This window comes from Ornithodoros turicata, chromosome 3, assembly GCF_037126465.1.
Source record: "Ornithodoros turicata isolate Travis chromosome 3, ASM3712646v1, whole genome shotgun sequence".
Taxonomy (NCBI): domain Eukaryota; kingdom Metazoa; phylum Arthropoda; class Arachnida; order Ixodida; family Argasidae; genus Ornithodoros; species Ornithodoros turicata.
Window position 1 is genome coordinate 65275692 of NC_088203.1, and position 21770 is coordinate 65297461.

Sequence of the window (21770 nt, forward strand, 5' to 3'; positions counted from 1 at the left end):
GGGCTCTGGGAACATTCCCCGAACCTTCGAGAAACGAACACAAACTGTCTTGTCGGGAGAGAATTTGAAGCCATTTTCCTGAGACCATCTAACCAGCTTATTTATTGTTAGCTGTAGCTGACGTTCGCACACCGATAAGTTAGAGGAGCAATAAGAAATCTGAATATCGTCGACGTACAATGAATACTTGATTGATGTAGGGATAACACTTGCTATAGAGTTCATTTTTACGATGAAAAGGGTCACGCTAAGTACGGACCCCTGCGGGACACCATTTTCCTGGATGAATGGACGAGATAGTGTTGTCCCAACTTGTACCCTGAAAGATCTCCCCTGTAGGAAATTGGTAATACATTGGAACATTCTGCCACGTATACCAAGTGCATGCAAGTCTCGAAGGATACCATATCGCCATGCTGTATCGTATGCCTTCTCTAGATCGAAGAAAACAGACATACAGTGCTGTTTCCTGACGAAGGCTTCTCTAATGGTAGTCTCCAAACGCAAAAGTTGGTCGACTGTTGAGCACGCAGCTCTAAAGCCACACTGATATTGATCTAAACAATTATTTTCTTCCAGAAAATACATAAGACGGTTGTTGACCATGCGCTCAAAGGTCTTCCCCAGACAACTTGTCAGCGCTATGGGTCGGTAACTGCACGGATGCGAGGGATCCTTTCCTGGCTTCAGCAGTGGAACTATGATTGCCTCCTTCCAGCCAGAAGGGAGAACACCTTCTAGCCAGACAAAATTAAAGAAATCCAGGAGAGAATTTAATGAAGTTAACGACAGATGTTTAAGCATGGAGTACACTATGCGATCAGGTCCAGGTGCTGAGTTTTTAGGGGATGACAGAGCCCTTTGTAGCTCCGCCATTGAAAAAGGTGAGTTGTAACCACACCTCTCATCTAACCCACTATCAAGTGTTTGCCTTTCAGCAGATGATTTAATCTTTAAGAAATCTCTGCTGTAATGGGATGAACTTGACACTCGTTGGAAATGTTCCCCGAGGGCATTGGCCTGCTCCTCAATACTTTGACACACGGTACCATTTATTTGTAACAGTGGTACACAGAAACTTGTATAGTCGCCCTTTATTTTCTTTAGTCTGTCCCATATTATTTTTGATGGAGTTGTAGCATTTAAAGATGATACGAAATTTATCCAAGATCCTTTCTTTGCTTGCTTTCGCGTCCAACGTGCTTTCGCTCTAGCTCTCCTGAAAGCAATTAGGTTTGTTATAGTGGGGTGTCTTCGAAAGACACCCCACGCTCGGTTTTGTTCTTTGCGTGTGCTTTCACAATTGCTCGTCCACCAAGGCTTGGAGCGCTTGGGGAGTCGGCCGGATGTTTGCGGAATGGACTGTTGAGCGGCATTTATAATGGTATGAGTGATCAACTTATTTGCCTCCTCAACATTCAAACCCTCAAAAGCAGAAGATGGGAAATTGGCTTGTCTTTCAAATATGTCCCAATTTGCCTCTTGTAATTTCCACCGTGGTGGACGTATTCTTATGTTGTTAGTGTGACCGTGAAATTTAATAATGAGCGGAAAATGGTCGCTACCTCGGGGATTCTGTTCGACTGTCCAGTCAAGAAGCTGAAAAATGGATGGGCTGCATAGTGAGATGTCTATGCAAGAAAAATTTTGTGTCGAAGAGTTCACATAGGTAGGTAGCCCAATATTCAGAAGACAGAGTGACCCCGAAAGGAGGACCGTCTCCAACATTTTCCCCCGTGCATCTAGTTTTGAACTTCCCCATAAAGGATTGTGGGCATTCAGGTCGCCTAAAATCACAAACGGCTGGGGGAGTTGGACTGCATAGATTTTCGAAATCTCTTTGCTCTATTACCACTGATGGGGGCAGGTAGAGTGAACATACTGTCAAAGTCCTGTCGAGGCACACTTCGACTGCTACTGCCTCCAAGTCTGTAACGAGTGGAAAGTGTTTTACGGGTATGCACTGCGGAAGGACTACAGCCACACCACCAGATGCACGTGCGCTGTCTGTGCGGTCCTTCCTGAAAACATTATGGCGACGGAAAGGGTTTAAGTTTTCTTTGTGTAGGTATGTTTCTTGCAGGCAGAAGCAGACAGCTCGGTACTTTTCAAACAGATCGTGTACATCATCAATGTTACTGTAGAGGCCTCGACAATTCCACTGAAGGAATACCTGTCCCATAATTAGAATGGAAATAAGGAAGAGCAGAGGGAGTCTGCACATTGGGCGTTAAGGGGGTGTGACCCTTGGCGGGGGAAGCCTCTGTTTCTCCCTTGACTTGCCTCTACCTCGACCTCCACGTTTTTCTCTTTGCTCCTTCCCTTGCGAAGGAGCTCTCTGGTCCAGTGTACATGGAAGACTTGACGATGATTTCTGCAACATGCAGTCATCATCGTCAAGCTCCATTGAGTGTGTGGCAGTCTGCGATGAGCTCCCAGTGAGCCCATCCCAAACTGAAAGCCCGCCATCGACCTCCGTGGAGATTGTGGAGGGAGCCTGCGGAGGCGAACTCTCCGTAGACTTTTCTTGTGTTTGGGGAGTGTGGAGTGGAGGCCCACAGGTTTGGGTCCCCACGGATACTCTGAGCGATGCCACTCCCCGGCGCACCGCTTCAGAGAAAGATCCTCTTTTCTGAAACTCCATTTGTGTCTTCGCTGCTTTGTATGTCAGCTTCTGTACAGTTTTAATTCTCAAGATTTCTTTCTCGTCGCTAAAGCGTGGGCAACTTCTTGAATAGGATGGATGATTGCCTTCACAGTTGACACAACGTAAAGTGTTTTTACACGACTCTGGAGTATGGTCATTGCCATCCCCCGCGCACTTGGGGCAGATCAGGTGCCCACGGCATACTTGGGAATGGTGGCCAAATCTCTGGCATTTGAAACATCGACGCGGGTTAGGTATATAGGGTCGGACATGGCAGTTTACATACCCAGCCTTTATTTCTGTAGGAAGCGTGTGCAACTGAAAGGATAAGATGATGTGCCTGGTTTGCATTTCTTTGTTGTCCCTGCGGATGGATATCCGTTTGGCACTGATCACCCCTTGGTCTTTTAAGCCGTCCTCGATCTCTGTTTCAGAGCACTGCAGTAACTCCTCGCTAGAGATAACACCTCTGACTGTGTTGAGGGTGCGGTGTGCAGTTACTGAAACTGGAATACTACCAATCTGTTTTACTGACAATAGTGCTGAGCTCTGCTGCCTGCTCTGGACCTCAATGTGGATGTCACCAGTTCTCAATTTCTTTGCACTGTACACTTTACCAACTACTTGTTCTAGAGTTTTAGCGACGAGAAAGGGAGAGATAGTAGCTAGTGGTTTTGTCTCATCTTCAGCATGAATGATCAGTATCTTCGGGAAATGCGGTTCTGGAGAGGAATTAAAAAACTGCAATGTTTGCACATCGGTGCGGTGCCTTTTGTGGCGCCGATCATGTTTTTTAGGGTTTGAGTTATCCATAAAGGAGGGAAGTTATTCGGTGCAGAAGTGTGTCACCCACCATGGAGCCCAACGAGGGAACGTGTCCCACACGTTAACACTGCCTCTACACTATACTCGAGTGCAGTTTTCTAAAGGAAGAAGTACTGCCCAAGGTTGACCCTTGCCGCCAAAGAAGGTGAAAGGGGAAAAGGAGAGAAAGAAGGAGACCAAGGAAGAGAAAGTAATGAAAAGGGAGATGACGACTAGCTGAATAATCCTGGCCGGGTCTTCCAGGACCACCCGACTATGGGAAGCAGGGGCCAAAGCGGTGTGTTGCTTTCCCGGAGGGGCCCCGAAGGGTCCTAACCAACCTCCGGGTCCGCTCAACCACCAGGATCCCCCTTTCCCCAGACACGGGAAAGCCACGCACAGCTATACGTGGGGGTCTCCCTCCTGCGGCGACCCAACCGTGAGTGCAGGAGGGGGCTACTGCGGCTGCTGCCGGGCGATGGGGGCGCCAAGTTCCCGACGCCGGGTGTGCTTTTATGCACTGTGCACAGCCCTTGTATGTTACAAAAACAGTCTGAAAAATAGAAAGCCTCATTATTCAGCTCATAAAACTCCTCAGCTAAATGGTTTCTTCAGAGGCGTAGAAAGTACAATGTGACCAGCAGATGGGTGAAATCCTCCACCCTCTACACTGTACATGCATAAGTTTTTTTTAAAACAAACTGTGTCATGGTATATGGAATTTTTTATTTATAATACTTCTGGCACAAGCGCCATAGAAGGAGGGACATACAAATACAACACTAAACTACATCTCTAAACTACAAAAACAACCGAGGGCTGTGCACTGCCCATATACTAAATAGGTAGCAAGAGGAGATAAATGCACTGAAAATAAAATAAATACAAGACGAAAGGATGAACATAATCATGGCTCCCGAAGGAGTTCAGTGATGCATGCTACAAAAGAAGTGAGAGTGCCGCAGTCAATAGCTACCTGTGGCAAGCCATTCCAGTTATCAATGGTTTTGGGGAAAAAAGAATGCCGCAAGCAGTTGGTCCTAAAGCGGTATTGCACCAAGTGTTTAGTGTGCTTAGTGCGACGACTACCAACGTTAGATAATGTTAGATACTTGCGTTTTGCAATACAAGTCTCGTCATTAAGTATGGACCAAAGGAGTTTAAGACGTTGTATTTTGTTTCTAGCATGGAGGCTCAAGATTCCTGCCTCTTGGAGCATACGAGTTGGAGAATCGAAACGAGAATATTTGTTATTTACAAACCGGATTGCTTTCCTTTGAATTAGCTCAAGTTCTTTTATCTTTGCTCCTATCTCTGGGAACCAGACGAGAGACCCATAATCAATAATGGAACGTACTAGTGTTTCGTAAGCAATAAGCTTTACCTGCCGATCGGCATTACTAAGATTTCTCCTCAGCATGTAAAGCTTTCTACTGGCCCTACTAATGACTTCAGCTATGTGTTGATCCCATTTCAGATCCTCGCTAATTGTAAGGCCTAGGTACTTGTGTTTACCGACCATCTGTAAAGGCCGCCCACTGACGGAATACTTGAAGGGAAAGACATTTTTCTTTTTCGCTGTTATCTTCATGTGGACGCTTTTTTGTGTGTTAATAGACATCTGCCAAGAATCGCACCAATTTTTTACAGAGTCAAGAGAAGATTGTAGGCATTCTTGGTCTTGATGTGAACTTATCTCTTTATACAGCACGCAATCGTCTGCGAAAAGCTTGATATCAACGGAAACTACGTTTGGCAAATCATTTATATATAGGAGGAAGAACAAGGGCCCAAGGACTGATCCTTGAGGGACTCCGGAACTTACAGTAGACGTACGAGAACGTGAACCATCAAAATATACGAATTGCCGCCTTTCAGTGAGGTATGATTCTAGGCATGATATGAGTTTACTATTTTTAAAAACGGAGCGAAGTTTTAGGAGTAGCTTTGAGTGCGACACTCTGTCGAACGCTTTCTCCAGGTCTAGAAAAATCACGTCCATCTCTTTAGAGGAATTAATAGACATCGCAATATCATGTACAAACTCGATGAGTTGGTAAGTTGTTGAAGAACGCTTTCGAAAACCATACTGAAGTCTGCTTAACACACAATGTTCTTCTAAGAAACCAGACAAATGACAGTATACTATGTGCTCAAAAATCTTCGAACAACTAGACAGCAATGAAATAGGCCGATAATCATTGACTGATAACGCTTCAGATTTTTTTGGAACTGGTATTATCTTTGCTAACTTCCAAGCACGAGGAATTTGTCCTGAATCGTATACCTTCCGGAATATTAACTCTAAATAAAGTGATATCCATTCCGCATAGCGCTTTAAAAAGGCATTTGGGATACCGTCAGGCCCTTCGCTCTTTTTCGTATCTAGGCTGAGCAGGAGTGACAAAATACCAGGCGAATTAAAAGACACATCAGGGATTTGAGGGATTTCTTTGTCGTTGACATGCGATGGGCTACTGTTGTCGTCAACAGAGTACACTGAGACGAAGTGGTCATTGAAGGAATCTGCAGTGAGGGTCCTACTCGCAGGTATTTGATTCATGCTTCTCCTGTTAGGAGTGAGATAACGCCAGAACTTTTGTGGGGAACTAACCATAAAGTCCCGCAAGGTACTGCTAAGGAATGTATGTCTATTAGCCCTAAGCGTGTTGCGGAGCTTTTTCCTCAGCTCTCGTATAACTACGGTATCAGCGTGACCCCTTTTAGTACGCCTATTTATGCGACGCTTAAGATGGATAATCTCACGCGTAACCCATGGCCTCCTTCTGCCTGTTCGCTTCCTCTTACAAAGGAACATAAGACTGCAAACAGAACTTCACTATACCAATGAATATCGACCAAACCTCATCGCTGTCGAGTACAACTACCATTGTAGAAAATCTGTCAAATTCTAAGGCTAGATGGTCAATAATTGCAGTGTCGTCGGCTGTTCCAAAATCATGAAAAGTTATATACTTATCTGGCCTCCTATGTAATACCAAAGAACAATTAAGCAGGACAGCCTTGTGGTCAGATATGCCTTCGATAATGTCGCATCGGAAATCCATCATGGTTGGATTAACGAACATCAGGTCAAGCAAGGAAGATGTGGCTGATGTAACTCTCGTAGGGTCAGACACTACTTGTTGCAGATTATGTTTGAAAGCAATGTCAATTAATACATCAGCACTGTGTCTGTCCCTACAAGTACCTCTGGTAAGGTTATTCCAGTCTACACCTTCCAGGTTAAAATCACCGCACACAATTATCTTCTGATTATTTTTTATTAAGTCACTTAGGTAGTCATTGAGCGTCTCTAACACAGATGGAGCGGCGTTAGGGGGCCTATAAACAACTCCTATAATCACATTTCCAATTGCTGTGTTTAATTTACACCAAACACTTTCTAGACTAGTAGGAGGGAGGACAATGAATTCTAAATTTTTCTTAACCAACAGTGCAACACCCCCTCCTCGGGATGACCTGTCCTTCCTAATCACAACATAGTCGTCAGGGAATATCTCGTCCGAACTAATATGGTCGGAAAGCCAAGTTTCCGTAATAGCAATAATATCTGAATTGTGTTCAATCAGCATTGCTTCAACATCAGATTTTTTATTTACAACACTTCGCGCATTGAAACATAAAACAGAGAACGACATAGATTCACTTAGTTTTTTTCAGTACGTGGCCTTACTGAGGTTTCTTTAACACTGTTTGAGTGTGAATCAAAGACGAACTGCTTATCGCCTATGATAAGCTTATCATACCGAAGCCGGTACTTTCCATTTAATTGTTTAGCATGCTTGATAAGTTCGCTTCGGGCTTTACGTACACCCGCGGAAAAGTCCTCATTTATGTAAATATTAGTTCCTCGTAGCTTGTTAGAGTTAGATAGGACGCTATTCTTGAGCTTGAATGATAGAAAACGAACAATGATTGGCCTGCTCTTTTGCTCCCTGAACTGGCCAACTCTATGAGCTCTTTCAATGTCATTTTCCAGTAGGGTTATGCCCAAGTGCTCATGGCAGAGATTTCTAACTTTGGTTTCTGATTCGGTCCACAACTCGGACGGAGAATCAGGCAGGCCTATGATAACTAAGTTGTTCCTCCTCTGGCGGTTTTCTAGGTTATCCAGTTTAAGGTCAATTAAATCGACCTTACGAGTGAGGTATTGAGTCTCTGACTGTACGCTTTGGGTGCTACTGATAATGGCAGCATCAAGCTCGGAAACTCTGGCAGTTAGTGACGTCAGCTGGCTTTCAGTAGCTTTTTGCTGCTCTTTGATTTCCGTTATCGCATCATGTAAAGATTTTTGCCCTTTCTCTAAACGACTTAGCGCCTCGAGGATCTTCTGTATGTCAGTTGGACCAGGATTCTCTTCAATGTCGCCGTCCAAGAGAATCAAGGACGTCGTATCATACATCACTTTCAACAGCGACAGGTACAACATGTGGAACCGTCTAAGCAAAGTGGGACACGGAAGCTCCAACAGGAACAGGTCATTGCTCTTTGTGAGACTATGAGAGTTACTAACCTGTAGAATGAAGCACAGAGGATTATTCATCGTTGCACTCCAGAAGGAGCAACCGTGCCCACTGATGCCAGAAGCATAACTGCAGCCTTTTATAAGTGACACTGGTGGCACCACTGATGTTGTTGATGATAGACTCGTGATAAGAAGTTCATTCACACAAACGACGTAGTCGTAATCGGCCGGTGATAACGCTGGATCTTTCTTCGGGGGCAGCAAAACGTGTGGCAGGCAAGATAAATTCTGCGATGCTACGTAGACTGAGGACGCCGCTATTTTGAGACGTTTTGTGAGGTGTTTGGAGATTAATGATGAAAGGCTGATGAGGCTTTGTATGTATTTGTTCTTTCTATGTGTTCCAGCCTCAGAACACAAATTCACATCATGTTGTTGGACGATAAGCAGCAACGACGATAACCGTCATTGTGAAGTGGAACAGCCTTTAGCCTTTAGACCTTTTCAGAGCCGTTCAAAAAAAGAAATTAACCATCACGGACCTCCCGCCGTAATCTGGACGGGAGGTCCAACGTCTCTATGACACCTACCACAGGTCAACAGGTCCCCGTCAGCCCTGCCAAACGCCAACGGGTAGGGAGCCCTTCCTCTGGTGACCCCAACAACCCACAGATCGTGAATGTTCCCGATAACACCATGGACACTTCGGCACCGCCAGCTCCTCAGCAGACAGATGCGATGAACGATGGCAACCTTGCCACTTCACTTCATGACCCGTTCACCACTGTCACCTACAAGAAGAACCGAGCAGGCGGTATTCCCATACTGTTTCGACCAGCAACTACTGACTACTCCTTCTGGAAGGTGAATCCTAATGCGGTCGCTAGTGAGATACGCCTGCTAACCCAACAACAGGTTATGCACCACCGTTTCCACCGAGATGGTTCTCTCTTCGTCTCCGTACGGTCCGAAGCAGCCGCCCGCAACCTTTTGTCTGCTAAGTGCTTAGCTGGGGTTCCGGTGATACCATCAATACCCCAATGTTCCAAGAGAGTATTCGAACGACGACCTCGTGCTCTACCTTAAAGGGAGTGTCTGGACCTCAGGGCGGATGCAAACGGGCGATCCCGTACGGTTCCTTATGCCATCCCCACCACTCATGCAAAATATCTCGCCTCTGCGAGGCATATGTAATTTACAATCGAATTTTAAAGATTGAATTTTCACCCCCGACTAAAGGCCGCACCCGCGCTTGCCTTACTGCTGATGACGTCAGAGGCTGGGTCCTTCCGGCGTCTGCTCGTCTGCTGCCCGGAGAGTTGCGTTCGCTGTGAGCAATCGTTCTCGTGCTTTGTCGGTTTCGATACGCAGCACATTTCAACTCTCTGGAAGTGTCAATTGTTCAGTAGCCTCGAAAGGCACATTTTCTGCAATGGTGGGAAGCAAATGTTGCTTCATCCATTGCGAGAACAAGTGGCGAAATACGACAGGTGTGTCATTTTTCGGGTTTCCGAAGGAGGAGTGCCTCAGGCAGTTGTGGATCTCGAAAGTTCGCCGCCCCAGGTGGACGCTTTATAAGAATAGTAAACTGTGTTCGGACCATTTCACTGAGGACTGCTTTGAGCTCGGCAGCAGACTTAAACAAGAGTTCGGTCTATCGCGTCCCGGAAAGTGGCCGGCCCTTACACTGAAGAGCGATGCCATACCCACGATTTTCAACGACCGTGAGGGAGCTATGGCCATTGAAGCAAGTTTGTCACCTCAGGAAGGCGTAAGTTCCGAGTTCGCAATTTCTTGTTGAGACATATGACCGCATTGTTTGCATTGTATGCAGTGTGAGGAACGAAGAGATCGCGCTGCCGACAGTTCCGAGGAGGCCAGTAAGTATACATTTCCTATAAGTGTTGCTCATCACACGTTGAAAATCACTAACCAGTTACGTTCAGTGCCACTCGCAGAAGCACCTCCTGAGGCACCCAGTACTTCCCCTGCCCGTGAGGCTGTGCCATCAGGTGAGTGCCAAGACGTTCCTTATTATTTTAGAACGAGATGAGGAGGTACAACGCGCCAGTATAACTTCGCGGAAAAGCAATGGTGTTGATGCAGTTTCTATCAACCTCTATGAAAGTATTATATTTTCTCATCTATTCAGTGGCACATCTGCCAGTGGACTTTGTACAGTCAGTGTACATGGAATCTCCAGGAGCACTACTGCCATCTGCACTGATTTCTTCCCAGCAGTCCGACAGAGGTGTGACAACTGTGCAACCTCTTGCTCCAGACTCCATGAGAACAGGCAAGTTCACAACCTTGCTGTGCCAATTAGAATGCATAAAGGCAATCACATGGCTCCTTTTTAATTACCACTGCTTCCAGTCTGGCATATGCTTTTCTGGACAAGAGTGAGGAGCGAGCTAAATGGTGCTGACACTTCCTGGAAATCTAATGGTCAAGAAGATGCAGTATAGAATGGAAGTATGCTGCATAAGCAGTGTAACAAAAATGATACATTCACAATAACACACAGATAATCTCCACCACATAGCACGCTCCTAGCCAACAAACAGAACTAATGATATCTGCCCTGATTTGTTGAAGACGGGTGCCAATAGATGTATGGACGACCACGGAACACGCACGACAAAAAATGACACGAACACAAGAGGAAATAAAGTCTATACCACTACAAAGAAGATCTTCCCAATCAAAACAACAGAGTAATCTATCATTCAGAAAATCAGAAGAAAAAATCAAACTCATCAGAAAATAGACATGTTAAAAATGAACTTCACCACATAGCACGCTCCTAGCCAACAAACAGAACTAATGATATCTGCCCTGATTTGTTGAAGACGGGTGCCAATAGATGTATGGAAGACCACGGAACACGAACGAATAAGAATGACACGAACACAAGAGGAAATAAAGTCTATACCACTACAAAGAAGATACTCCCAATCAAAACAACAGAGTAATCTATCATTCAGAAAATCAGAAGAAAAAATCAAACTCATCAGAAAATAGACATGTTAAAAATGAACTTCACCACATAGCACGCTCCTAGCCAACAAACAGACCTAATGATATCTGCCCTGATTTGTTGAAGACGGGTGCCAATAGATGTATGGAAGACCACGGAACACGAACGATAAAGAATGACACGAACACAAGAGGAAATAAAGTCTATACCACTACAAAGAAGATATCCCCAATCAAAACAACAAAGTAATCTATCATTCAGAAAATCAGAAGAAAAAATCAAACTCATCAGAAAATAGATATGTTAAAAATGAACTTCACCACATAGCACACTCCTAGCAAAGTAATTATCATTGAGTACAAGCTACAAGTAACCTGGTTAGAAAAAGGATGAAGTACCCTGACCTCAGGTTACTGGTATAACGATCCTGTTTCAAATGTATATTTATATATTGCATCAGTGCTAAATTATGGTAAATTATATGGTGTTATTAATTCACAACTGTGGCAACCATTCTGGAGCATTGTTTTGCTGAAAGGTCACCTGTTGTTTAGAAGAATACAGTGAGTATCGCTTTCAGAAACTTAGAAAATAGTGGCACAGTACAAATTAAGGGCAATGACACTCAAACAGAAAAGGCAACGCACACCGATGAACTGGAATTCAGTTTGGACATTGTTCTGTGTGATCCTTCCTGTCATGCATTTTTTTCTTGGGTCATTATTGTAAATATTTTCTGTTGATTATGATCACCACCAAAATGCAAGTGTTGCAGCATTTGATTGCAAGTGTTTACATCATATTATTTCTCGTCTTAGTCATAGCATACGTGTTCCTCAGGTGCGAGACCATCAGTATGTGATGCTGCAACACAGACAGACATCTCCATCACAGGAGACACAGCTCGAATAGTGATCGTGGAAGTGCCTAAAGTGCCACCCACTGGAGCTAGTGCTGAAGCTCGTATGTCAGCCACAAGCGTGGATGAACCTAGCAATGTGTCCCAGTTCCCTGAGGACAGCTTTGCAGTCGCCGGCCCCTCTGGTTACCAGCCCACCAGATCATCAACTCCCCTTGTGGATGAAGGTTCACCAGACTCTGTTCAAAACTTTTTCACATCAGAGGGACAAGACTTGGCTGACACCAGTCTGGATGAGCCACACAGGTACGGGTATCTCAAGCTGATGCAGGAGAATTGCAGTATTGTGAGCATAATTTAAAAAAGTGATCTGGACCATGACAGGTATCCAGATTCTGTCTGAATAAGGTTCTTCTCCAGTGTTGCATACTGTGGGTGTAGCCACACGTCTGAAAACAGAATAGTTTTCGAGTAGTTGAATTAAAGCAAACAACTTAGCCGTCCAGTTTTGATGTGCCACTGCTCATGATGTCACAAAAAGTAAGCTGAAAATTGTGGTAATTTGGTGAAAGCAAACACTAAGTTCCATTCCCATGCACAGCATGAAATGCACCAAGACAGGTCCAAGAGCTGCAGCTTGTGCTGGTGAATATAATTGGCGATGTCAGCAAGCGAAAAAAAAAAGTCACTACTAATGCCCAGTGAGGCCATCATTCCGATGGCAGTGGCAATCTCTAATAATACTGATACTAATATAACTACTACTAATACTAGATGATACTACTAATAATGATACTATAATACATTTTCAGAAGCCAATGCATAGGGGGTATTTTAGAGTGCGAGCAATACCCCTGACGCACAGGCACATTCAGGACCTCTTATCTCAAGGCCTTTTGGAAATTGCACAATTGAGATAGAAAACATTCATGCAGCACTGTTTCGCGCTCTCTGCGGCATTGAACTTGTTGCCCTGTCTAATAAAACAGTTGAGATAAAGGGCCCTAAATGTGCCCGTCTGACAAGGGTACAAGAGTATGATGAGGAACCGCATGACAGCATCATCTGAGTTTGGAATTGGGGGTTCTGGGCCGTCCCTTTTTAAAGCAGAGCGGACCTTGTCCATATGTATTAATGACAACCATATTCTAATGTTTCATTACCCTATGTCTGAACAGCTCACAGGTTTACGATGACCCATCCTTTCAAATCAGCTCTGAGCTCGGCTTCGATAGTGACGGAGAGTGAGTGTAGGATTTTAGTTTTGTACCGACAGCCACAGCTGGACTAAGTGTTGTACTTGTGGCTTCAGCTAACAACAGGAAATGTATTTCTTTGTTAACAGGCCATTGAGCAACTTGGGCGCCCGTCACCTGGTTGATGAGGTGGATGCTGAAGGGTAAATATCCTAGCTGTGCCGTGACTAACTGGTAATAGCTTGCACGGGGACCAAAAGGCCTTCACCGATAGTTGGGAGGGTGGGTACTGCATGGCTAAGGGTTGCGGCCGCCTATCTTTCCTTCAGCATATATGCATGTACAACTTCTCTTGGAGTTAATAATAACATGGGGATTTGTCCCCAAGCCAGATCAGAGCCACTGTGGTGGCTCTTGGAGAGCATTTGTCGAACAGAACCTTAGAACTGGTCTGGCGAGCGGGTTCTGTTCGACGAACAAGCCCCAATTTCCGCTGTGCTTAACCTGACCTCCTTTGGAGACGTAACCCTGTGTTATTATTAACTCCCAGAGGAGTTGTACCAGGTGTTAAGGCATTATAAGTAGTGCATTGAACTGCTTCTTGTGTGATGGGTAATGGATTTTTGTGGCCTCTCTAAAGTACACATGCACACCGCTTCATGGGGATGTGGGCCGTTGTCATGCAAGATAAAGGTCTGTTCGGAATGCGTCTCAGACAGCTGCGAACCTCTGGGCCAGCGTTTGATCTTGTGCACATTGTTTCTTTGTTGCCTTTTAAAGGCATGTAGTGACTGTGTGGTTAATACCACTAAAGATTACTGGCATAAACTGTCAAAATTACTGGAAGTTACGTGGGTGCGAAATAATAGACAGTATAACCGACTGATTACCGGGGGAATGTAAATTGAGGTATAAAAACATATGAGACATATTCATGGTAAAAGCATGATGAGCAAATTGATCGGCAGCAAGACTGGCATGAGGATGAACCTAACCGTCAGCAATTATAATCTGCGTTCGACGTCAGCGTGAACAAGGGGCTTTTGAAAATGCACGAAAGGAGCATGCCCGGGGTGGGTGTAATGAAATGCAACTCCAACAGAGGGCCCCCACAGAGAGACTTATACCCCAATCAGACGGCATGCTTGAAGGACTTCAGGGAATTTTCATTTGCAAAAAATGACCTCTCAGAGCCGTGTCAGACGGCAGCTCAAAGGACCTTTCTAAGAAATGACCATCAACGCGAAAGGAGGCCCCCAACGACATTTGAGGTGCAGAAAGGAGCAATCTCGACGGCAGTGTTATGTCATTGTACCCTCGCTACCTTCGCAGCTGAATGTAGGAAAACCTATAAAATGCGGATAATGGAGTGAAACTGTGTAAACGTATTTAGATCCTATTTAGAGAAGTGCCTATGACTTCCGCATCTTGATTTGTGGAGCACAGACCAACTTCAAATTTCCACAGCAGACAGGGAAAACGGAACCGAAAAAGGGAGCCGGTGAGGGCAGTCAGTTGAGGAGCACTCCTTTCCCGCCTGTCTGGCAGGCGCCCCCGAACAAAGGTCATTTGAGAGGCCGAAGGCCATTTCTCGCAATTGACATTTGAAATGCTGTGTGACTAGGGTATTAGGACCGTCCATATTACACACACATTCTTTTCACTTGCATAGTTTTTCTCTTTCACAACGTAATGAGAATCATGGTTTTCTCTTTTGTGGAGTTTCTATGACTTAAACAAATAAAACTGTTTTTAACATGTGCACAGCAGCATGTATACAATGTGAATGCGATGCCTGATTATGTCCAAAGTGCTGTCTTTTTCGGCCTATGTCAGCTACCGAAAGTTCACTTTTCCAATGCATATAAGGGCCACCAATATACTGTATGCCTTTCCAGGGTCTAACCTAATTTTGTCCATGAACCTCTGTTTCTTTTTTTTTTCATGCAATACAAAGTTATTACCAGGAATTTAAGGGAGCTTATGTTTACCCTTGTTCAAGGTCCGATGTACAGCCTTCATCAACACCCAACATGTTCATTGTCTCACAAACCTGCCTCTTGGAATTGCTGAATGTGTGCTTGACATGTTCATCAGTGAACACTTCAGTGCATATCACCTGCTTGGGAACACTTGCCCGTGCCACGATCACCTGTGTGAATGGCCACAAAAGACAGTAGAAGAGTCAGCCACTTGTCCACGACAAACCTGCTGGGAATATCGCAATGTGCTCGGCCATACTCTTCTCTGGCAGCAGCATTACCAAGTCGCTGCGGATGTTTGACATCATGGGCATTGCCCGGATACACAGGAGTCAGTACTTTGAGTACCAGAGGTGTTACCTATTTCCTGCTATTGAAGATGTGAGTCACTTGGCATCATTACAAGATTTATGCTATACAACATTCCAAAACCTACAAAACAAATTTTTGCAAATGGGAATGAAAAGGGAGTTCACTGATTTCTTTGCTAGTATTTCATATGGGAATGGATAGTAAAAATCAGAATCTATTTTACGACTTGTGAAGCAGAACAAAAATAACCAATTGCACTTGAGTTAGCATCACTTAAGAAAAAAGGAAAGGAAGAGAAATGTGCCGCGCAACCTATGACTATGTATGGCCTTTAGTGGGCTTCAGAGAATGCATGAATGCATGTGGTGAAGCCGGCTTGCAGGATGCTGACAAAGTTCGATTTCAGTTGGAAAGTGCACTAAAGGCATGTAAGACGTTGCATTTACGAAAAATTATGCACAAAATATGGAATTATGCTCATATTAGCAGGAATGCCGGGACCCCATTACTCCAAATATGAAAATATTCCAAATTCTCGAATGTGTAATTCTCGAATGTACAATTCCCGAATAAGAATAAAAATCCAATATAAACAGTATTACAAAGATGTTCAAATTTTGAATATTTGCACAGCTCGAGTTAATACATTTGTGCATAAAACATAGGTCTGGGAAAAAGAACAGAATGCTGTGATGGCAAAGCTGGCAGACAAGCCTCTTCATCTTGCTGGCAATGCCCGTTGCGACTCCCTTGGCCATACTGCTCTTCATGGGACGTACACAGTTATGGACACCAACATCAACAGGATCATCCACTTTGAAGTAGTGAAGGTATGTTGCCTAAGACTCCCGTCACAGTTTGAACCAAATCAGTTCATTTGAACGAACAGCTCATAACCTCACGTATGAAATTGCTTTTTAGGCAACGACAGTGTCATCCAGTTACTGTATGAAGCAGAAAGGACTAGAGTTGTGTCTTGACCATGTGAAAGCAAAGGGAATGAAAGTGGAAACACTTGTGACCGACAGGCACTCTCAAGTAAAATCCTTTCTGAAGACGAAACATCCAGACATCAACCACCGTTTCGATGTGTGGCATGTGGCAAAGGGTGATTACCTGTTTTACAAATTGGTGTGATACAACTTTATCAGCCCTGCAACTCTACAAGGAAAACTCTCCTCAGGCATAAAGAAGAAGATTGCGGCTGTGTCACAGTCTAAAAAGCATCAGGTCCTGCGACTGTGGTGTGAAAGCATCATCCGCCATCTGTATTGGTGCGCACGAACCAGCGACAGTGGAGAAGTCCTGCTTGCGAAATGGGTGACAATTATGCGACATATCATCAATGTCCACAGTCACCCAGATTCCCTGCACCCATTCTGTTTCCACAACGACCTTGGTGAGAGGGAATGGCTTCATGAAGGTAAATCCTTGTTTCATGTTGTCTCAACAGTGCACATGTCTATAGGATCTTAATGCAACTGGGTGTTCTCGTAGCACTCTCCATACATCCCCGTTTATGCCCTTAGCTCACCTAGTGCACCCAATAGCAACCATTAATTTGGTAACACAACCGATTCAGCTGTCATGTAACAGGATTTTTGAAAGCACATACAAGCACTCCTGGCAAAGGAAGCCAGTAGACAGAAACTGCTTGGTTTACCAAGTTTGAACACAACCTTATTCATTAGCCACTTTCTGAAGTGCTATAGTAAACTCTTCCTGAATTTGATGCCCTTGTAGCCACGGAGGCACATGGCACATGACACATGTCCTACTTTGGTTCAGATTAATACTTTCTGCAGTAACAGTCTCAGATTCGCTAGTGCCATAGACGGGCTAGTTACTCCTTATGTAAGAGCCAAAAATTGACATTATCGGTAGTGTGCTGGAGATGTGCTCTCCAAGGAATGTTATGACTTTACGGAATAATTTGACTGTACTTCGCATTGATGATCTTTGGTGATGGTGATTGCTATGACTTGAAGGGATGGTGACCGTCTCTTTGTGGTCACTCTGAGTACATGAGTAACCTCTCACAGGTACTGAGACGTACAAGAAACTTCATGATATCCTGCTTGCAAAGGGCCTTCTCAAGGACATTCCCCAGCTGTCATCTGCACAGCAAACTTTCTGCTTGGAGACCTTCCATGCCGTGCTCATCCACTTTGCCCCAAAAGCATACAGCTTCTCGGACAAAGGAATGATTGCTAGGTAGTATTCCATGTTTTGTACTGCTCTCGTGCTAACATGACGTGACAACATGGGTCTCACTCCTTTCGATCACTGGTTTGTTACTGCATACGCCCAGCTTTTTGGGTGCCTGATAAAGTTGCATAGAAACTGTTTTTGCACAGTTCTGTTAGTACTGAGTAATGGTGCTTTCCCTCAGGACGGCTCTGGCTGCACTGCATTACAATGCAAATGTAGATCGTGTTGCACGCTCGGAGAACAGTGCTGTAAAACATCGTCTGAAAGCCTCCAAGGTCCGAAAGACATGGATTGCGGTTCCTGTTAAAGAAGATGCCTCATACGGTGAGTGTTCAGGCTCCATTAAAGAAAACCTGCAGACAACTGAACAATTAGAGCAAGAGATTCGCTATATATCTGGGTTGTGTGTAGGGCTGTTTGTATTCTAAACTCTTTGGCAAGCTGTGCTGACTTTTGAGTTCCTCAAGGAAGTGTTAACTAAATGCAGAGTCACTATGCATTTGCTGTGTAGGATTAGTAACATATTAGCCATGGATGACATATCAATCACTTGGTTTTATTTTCCAGCCTACACGGAGGCTCTGAAGACAGCGGTCTACGAGCGCATTTCTCTCTACCCATCTTTCAAGAAGGCCAGGGAGGCTTTAGTAGAGGTGTCACTGCCAACTAGGAGCAGCTCTTATGGGGACAGGCCAGAACTGACTGAAGTCCTGGAGGCGCAATATCGGAGGTTTTAGACTGGTGGCAACAACAGAGACCTCTCAGATGTCCTCTGTTGATGTGCATCCTTCAAAGAATGACTGCAAAGTATCCCAGCTAGAGCGTTACATTCGGTAATGCGGATGCTCTAAGGAGTCAATACCACCCATTTGTTGAAACCTCAGGCGAAACCACATGAAGTGCTTTTTTTGGGTAATGTTGCTGCTAAAAGGAAAAAAAGAGTATAACATGAACACTGAACATCACGTTTTATATGACATAAAATGTCATGGAAGAACTGGAGAGAAACCAAGAAAATAGGTGGACGTGAGTGAAAAACGAATTAAAAGTAACATGGAACTTAGCTCAAGTTACTTTGGCAAAGTTACCTGAAAAAGAAACTAGTTGCTCTGAAAATTACCACAGCGCAAAAGTAGCGAGTTAAGTATAAGTTACTAAAAACAGAAACTTCGTCACAGTAATGAGTTACTTGTAACGATTTACCTCGAACTCTGCTGATGAGTAATCGACCGAGAACGAAAATATGAAATCCACCAGATGGATTGTGAATGTCCATGGACCCCAGATTAGCGTGAAATGATGTGTCAATGTGCAATCCCAAGATTATTGAGTGAATGTTAAAGCGGACGAGATCTTAATTTCCTACATCCTTGCAAGACTGAATGCACAGGACATTGGGAAGACAAAAGTTTAGCCTAACTTTAGCTAGCTTAGTGACTCTACACTAACATAGCCCAGAAGGTACTAATGAATGGCTTCTACCAATACCTTGTAGGTACGGATCAGGCCTGATGAGCACTGGGTGCTTTGCGGTGCGTACGAAGGCCGCTTTGAGTCATTAGTTTGGATGCAGAGGTGGCAATGATGAGGAGCAGAAAATCAATGGCGCATGATCGCTCTACTGGTGACAGTGAAGTGAAGCACTCGGACCTCTTCAGAGCTAGGTGTTCTTTCTACATGCAGTCACAGTTTCATGCACCCCTGCACACTCCATGCATCATGCTAAAAATTTCCTATCCTGTTGCTCCTTCCTTTGTTTGTGCATTTGTATTTATCCCTCGCACCCGTCTTGGAGCACTGAAATTCCTCCCCGGTTGAAAGCCACCGTTCTAAAGAGAAAGATAGCAAGCTTGAAAGTACAACAGAGCATTTTTCCACCAATGCTGAATTTTCTTCGCGACTGCTTTCTCCCTGAGTGTAAAGAGACCCCAGTCCGATCCCTTGCTTCCTGTCCACCAGCACAGTGGCTGGATAGTACACCACACAAATTTAGTGGGCTTTGCCTGTACTCGTAAAACGCATGCAGGGATTGTCCGCCATGCAAGCTGTGTTCCCATTAGTATATAGTGATGTCAAGCCGTGTATGTGCCTCAGCGCATTTCATAATTACCTGTGTTCTGTGATTAAACATGTGCAGCATTGCATATTTTCAGAATGTGTTAAAATCATCATGACGCACACTGGGGATATTCGCACTGTGTCCTTCCCCGTAATCTAAGGGGCTCCATCTGACATGAGGAGCAATGTACTAATTTATGGGTGGCAGTCTGATACCAAGTGTGCAGTTCTTGCACAATAATAGTGCAGTTTTTGTTCCTTCTCTCCCTCTTGTTTTCGTTGTGACATTGTCCTGAGACCAGTTGGATGCCCAGGTCAGTTAGAATGTTGGCTCAGATATCCTTGCGTTCGGACTGTAGTTGAAACAGACTGCAGGATAGCTATGTTCAATGTTCACAAGATGATGTTTATTCTCAGTCACGTACCAGTCAGTCCTAGACCTTCCAACAACCATTCTCCATGTCAAGTTAAGCAAATTGTTTTAGCACACCTTTTATAGTTGACAGTACACATCAACCTGGTCATACAGCCCACCTGCACTAATGAGTACTTCACAAGTACCTAAGAAGACCACTAAGAGCAATAGCCCAGAAAGCCGAAATGCGTGCTCCCCATTGCTTTGTCCTGAAACAGAGTATAGCTCGAGTGCTGTTTCTTCTCGAGTCAGAGACTCGTTGTGTTCAGAAACTGACCTCGCATACCTTATAATAATGGAGCACAGTTTTTTGTGTATTGGGTTTGTGTAAAATGCATGAAGCATGCCGCAGGCTGCATAGTTAAGCACCAATTGCTCTATACACTATTTGTACATGTATGCCTGACTACCTCCCATGGTGTTCTGCATCATAGTGCCACATAGACAAAGGGTGCAGCCGGTGCCATTACTCTTACTCCGTGGCCGGTGCACGTCCAAGGGACTGAACCCAGGATGTAGCTCACTGGGTCCATTTGAACATGCCTATCCGTAGTGAACACACTGAGGAAAATCCTAGTGGCACCATCTTGTTCCATGCTAACTTCCACCTTTAGTTGCACCCATACTAATAAACAAATGAAGTGTCCACAAAGACAACACAGTCTAGTGTATAGTACCCCATGGCCCGATGCTGACCACAAATTGCAATAAGTGTACAGGCGTGTAAGGCACTTCCTTTTTATTTTCATACATTACAGAATGTCACTGGGTAACAGGGAGGTGGGGCTTTTCAATATGGATACATATGTGTACAGGCTCACTGTGCAATTAGTCTGCAAGAGAAGGAAGCAAGACGGATAAAGTAGGTAGTGCATGTTTGCAGTGCTACTTCTGAGCTGACAAGACCGGCCAGCGTGCAAAAGAGAGCAACATTTGAAATAAAACATTTCCTCATTGGAACCACTGAGTTTTGTTTCAACCGTCAATGCTTACTGTGCAATATTTTTATCAGACACTACTACAGAGAGCTGACAAGGCACTTTTTGGGCATAATATGTGAAGGAAATAAATGGAACGGTGTCAACAGAACTCAACAAAGTCATGAAATGAGAGAAAGCCTCAGTGGAGAGCCACCGATACTGTTGTTCTGGACACCATCCTTGGGGTGAGGACGATGCCCAGAAGAATAACAGTCTCTGTTAAAAATATCGGCAGCTCTCCACTTAGGCTTTCTCTCATTTTGTGCTCTACCAGATCACTAGATTTCTACTCGACCCGTCGACAAAGTCATGGAATATAGAAAGAAAATGATGTTAGTCACACTGACAAAATGGCGTAAATGCAGGCAAGCTGGCGGATAAGCTCTATACTCGACAAGCCTGAGTCTGGGCAGACAGAAATAACGACGGACACACAGGGACTCAAAACCAGCAAATGATGATTATGCAAATGATGATCATGTGCTGGTTCTGAGTCCCTGTGTGTCTGTCATTATTTCTGTCTGCCCAGAGCCAAGCTTGTCCAGTATGAATGTGAGCCACTGTCTCTTCACCTCATGGTCCGCTTGTAGTTACGGGGTATTGACATTTGGATGAGCCACATTGCACATTCTTGTGTCGCGAAAGTTACATGCATCTGTTGAACTCAGAAGATCATGCAGACATGCTCATGCAAACATCTGTTAATCTGCAGCTCATGCTCGCTTATGGTTATTGTTTTGCCTTTTCCCACCTTGGAACCCATGGTATGTAGGCGATGGAAATGTGCTGCGTATCATAGAAACACAACACCCGGGAATCTGCCTCCGATGGCCTCTC

General features: G+C 44.5%; 2 protein-coding genes across 4 annotated transcripts; both read left to right on the forward strand.

Moving 5' to 3' along the window:
• The first annotated feature begins 664 nt into the window (after nt 1–664).
• Nucleotides 665–15155, forward strand: LOC135388549 (peroxynitrite isomerase THAP4-like). 3 transcript variants are annotated; one of them, XM_064618157.1, is made up of 10 exons: nt 665–884; nt 5160–6001; nt 7791–9711; nt 9775–9820; nt 9887–9952; nt 10093–10236; nt 11761–12085; nt 12958–13023; nt 13125–13178; nt 14978–15155. In XM_064618157.1, the coding sequence occupies exons 3-10, from the start codon at nt 9373–9375 to the stop codon at nt 15153–15155; spliced, it is 1218 nt and encodes a 405-aa protein (XP_064474227.1). In that variant the 5' UTR covers nt 665–884; nt 5160–6001; nt 7791–9372. The 3 variants fall into 3 exon arrangements, with proteins under 3 accessions (XP_064474227.1, XP_064474226.1, XP_064474228.1); XM_064618156.1 differs by lacking the exon at nt 665–884 and having other exon boundaries at nt 4935–6001; XM_064618158.1 differs by lacking the exons at nt 665–884; nt 5160–6001 and having other exon boundaries at nt 6217–9711.
• Nucleotides 15156–15200: 45 nt separating this feature from the next.
• LOC135388550 (uncharacterized) lies at nt 15201–18553 on the forward strand. The gene is made up of 7 exons (XM_064618159.1): nt 15201–15338; nt 15935–16099; nt 16191–16377; nt 16453–16692; nt 17312–17483; nt 17662–17804; nt 18048–18553. The coding sequence occupies exons 1-7, from the start codon at nt 15201–15203 to the stop codon at nt 18215–18217; spliced, it is 1215 nt and encodes a 404-aa protein (XP_064474229.1). The 3' UTR covers nt 18218–18553.
• Nucleotides 18554–21770: the final 3217 nt, after the last annotated feature.

What these genes read in the sequence shown, in the direction of transcription:
- LOC135388549 (XM_064618157.1), top strand. Translation starts at nt 9,373, where the DNA reads ATGGTGGGAAGCAAATGTTGCTTCATCCATTGCGAGAACAAGTGGCGA. An exon ending in GTTTGTCACCTCAGGAAGGC is followed by an intron (nt 9,712 to 9,774) that starts GTAAGTTCCGAG and finishes CATTGTATGCAG; the next exon opens with TGTGAGGAACGAAGAGATCG. An exon ending in TCCAGACTCCATGAGAACAG is followed by an intron (nt 10,237 to 11,760) that starts GCAAGTTCACAA and finishes CGTGTTCCTCAG; the next exon opens with GTGCGAGACCATCAGTATGT.
- LOC135388550 (XM_064618159.1), top strand. Translation starts at nt 15,201, where the DNA reads ATGTGCTCGGCCATACTCTTCTCTGGCAGCAGCATTACCAAGTCGCTG. An exon ending in TCCACTTTGAAGTAGTGAAG is followed by an intron (nt 16,100 to 16,190) that starts GTATGTTGCCTA and finishes ATTGCTTTTTAG; the next exon opens with GCAACGACAGTGTCATCCAG. An exon ending in GACAAAGGAATGATTGCTAG is followed by an intron (nt 17,484 to 17,661) that starts GTAGTATTCCAT and finishes GCTTTCCCTCAG; the next exon opens with GACGGCTCTGGCTGCACTGC.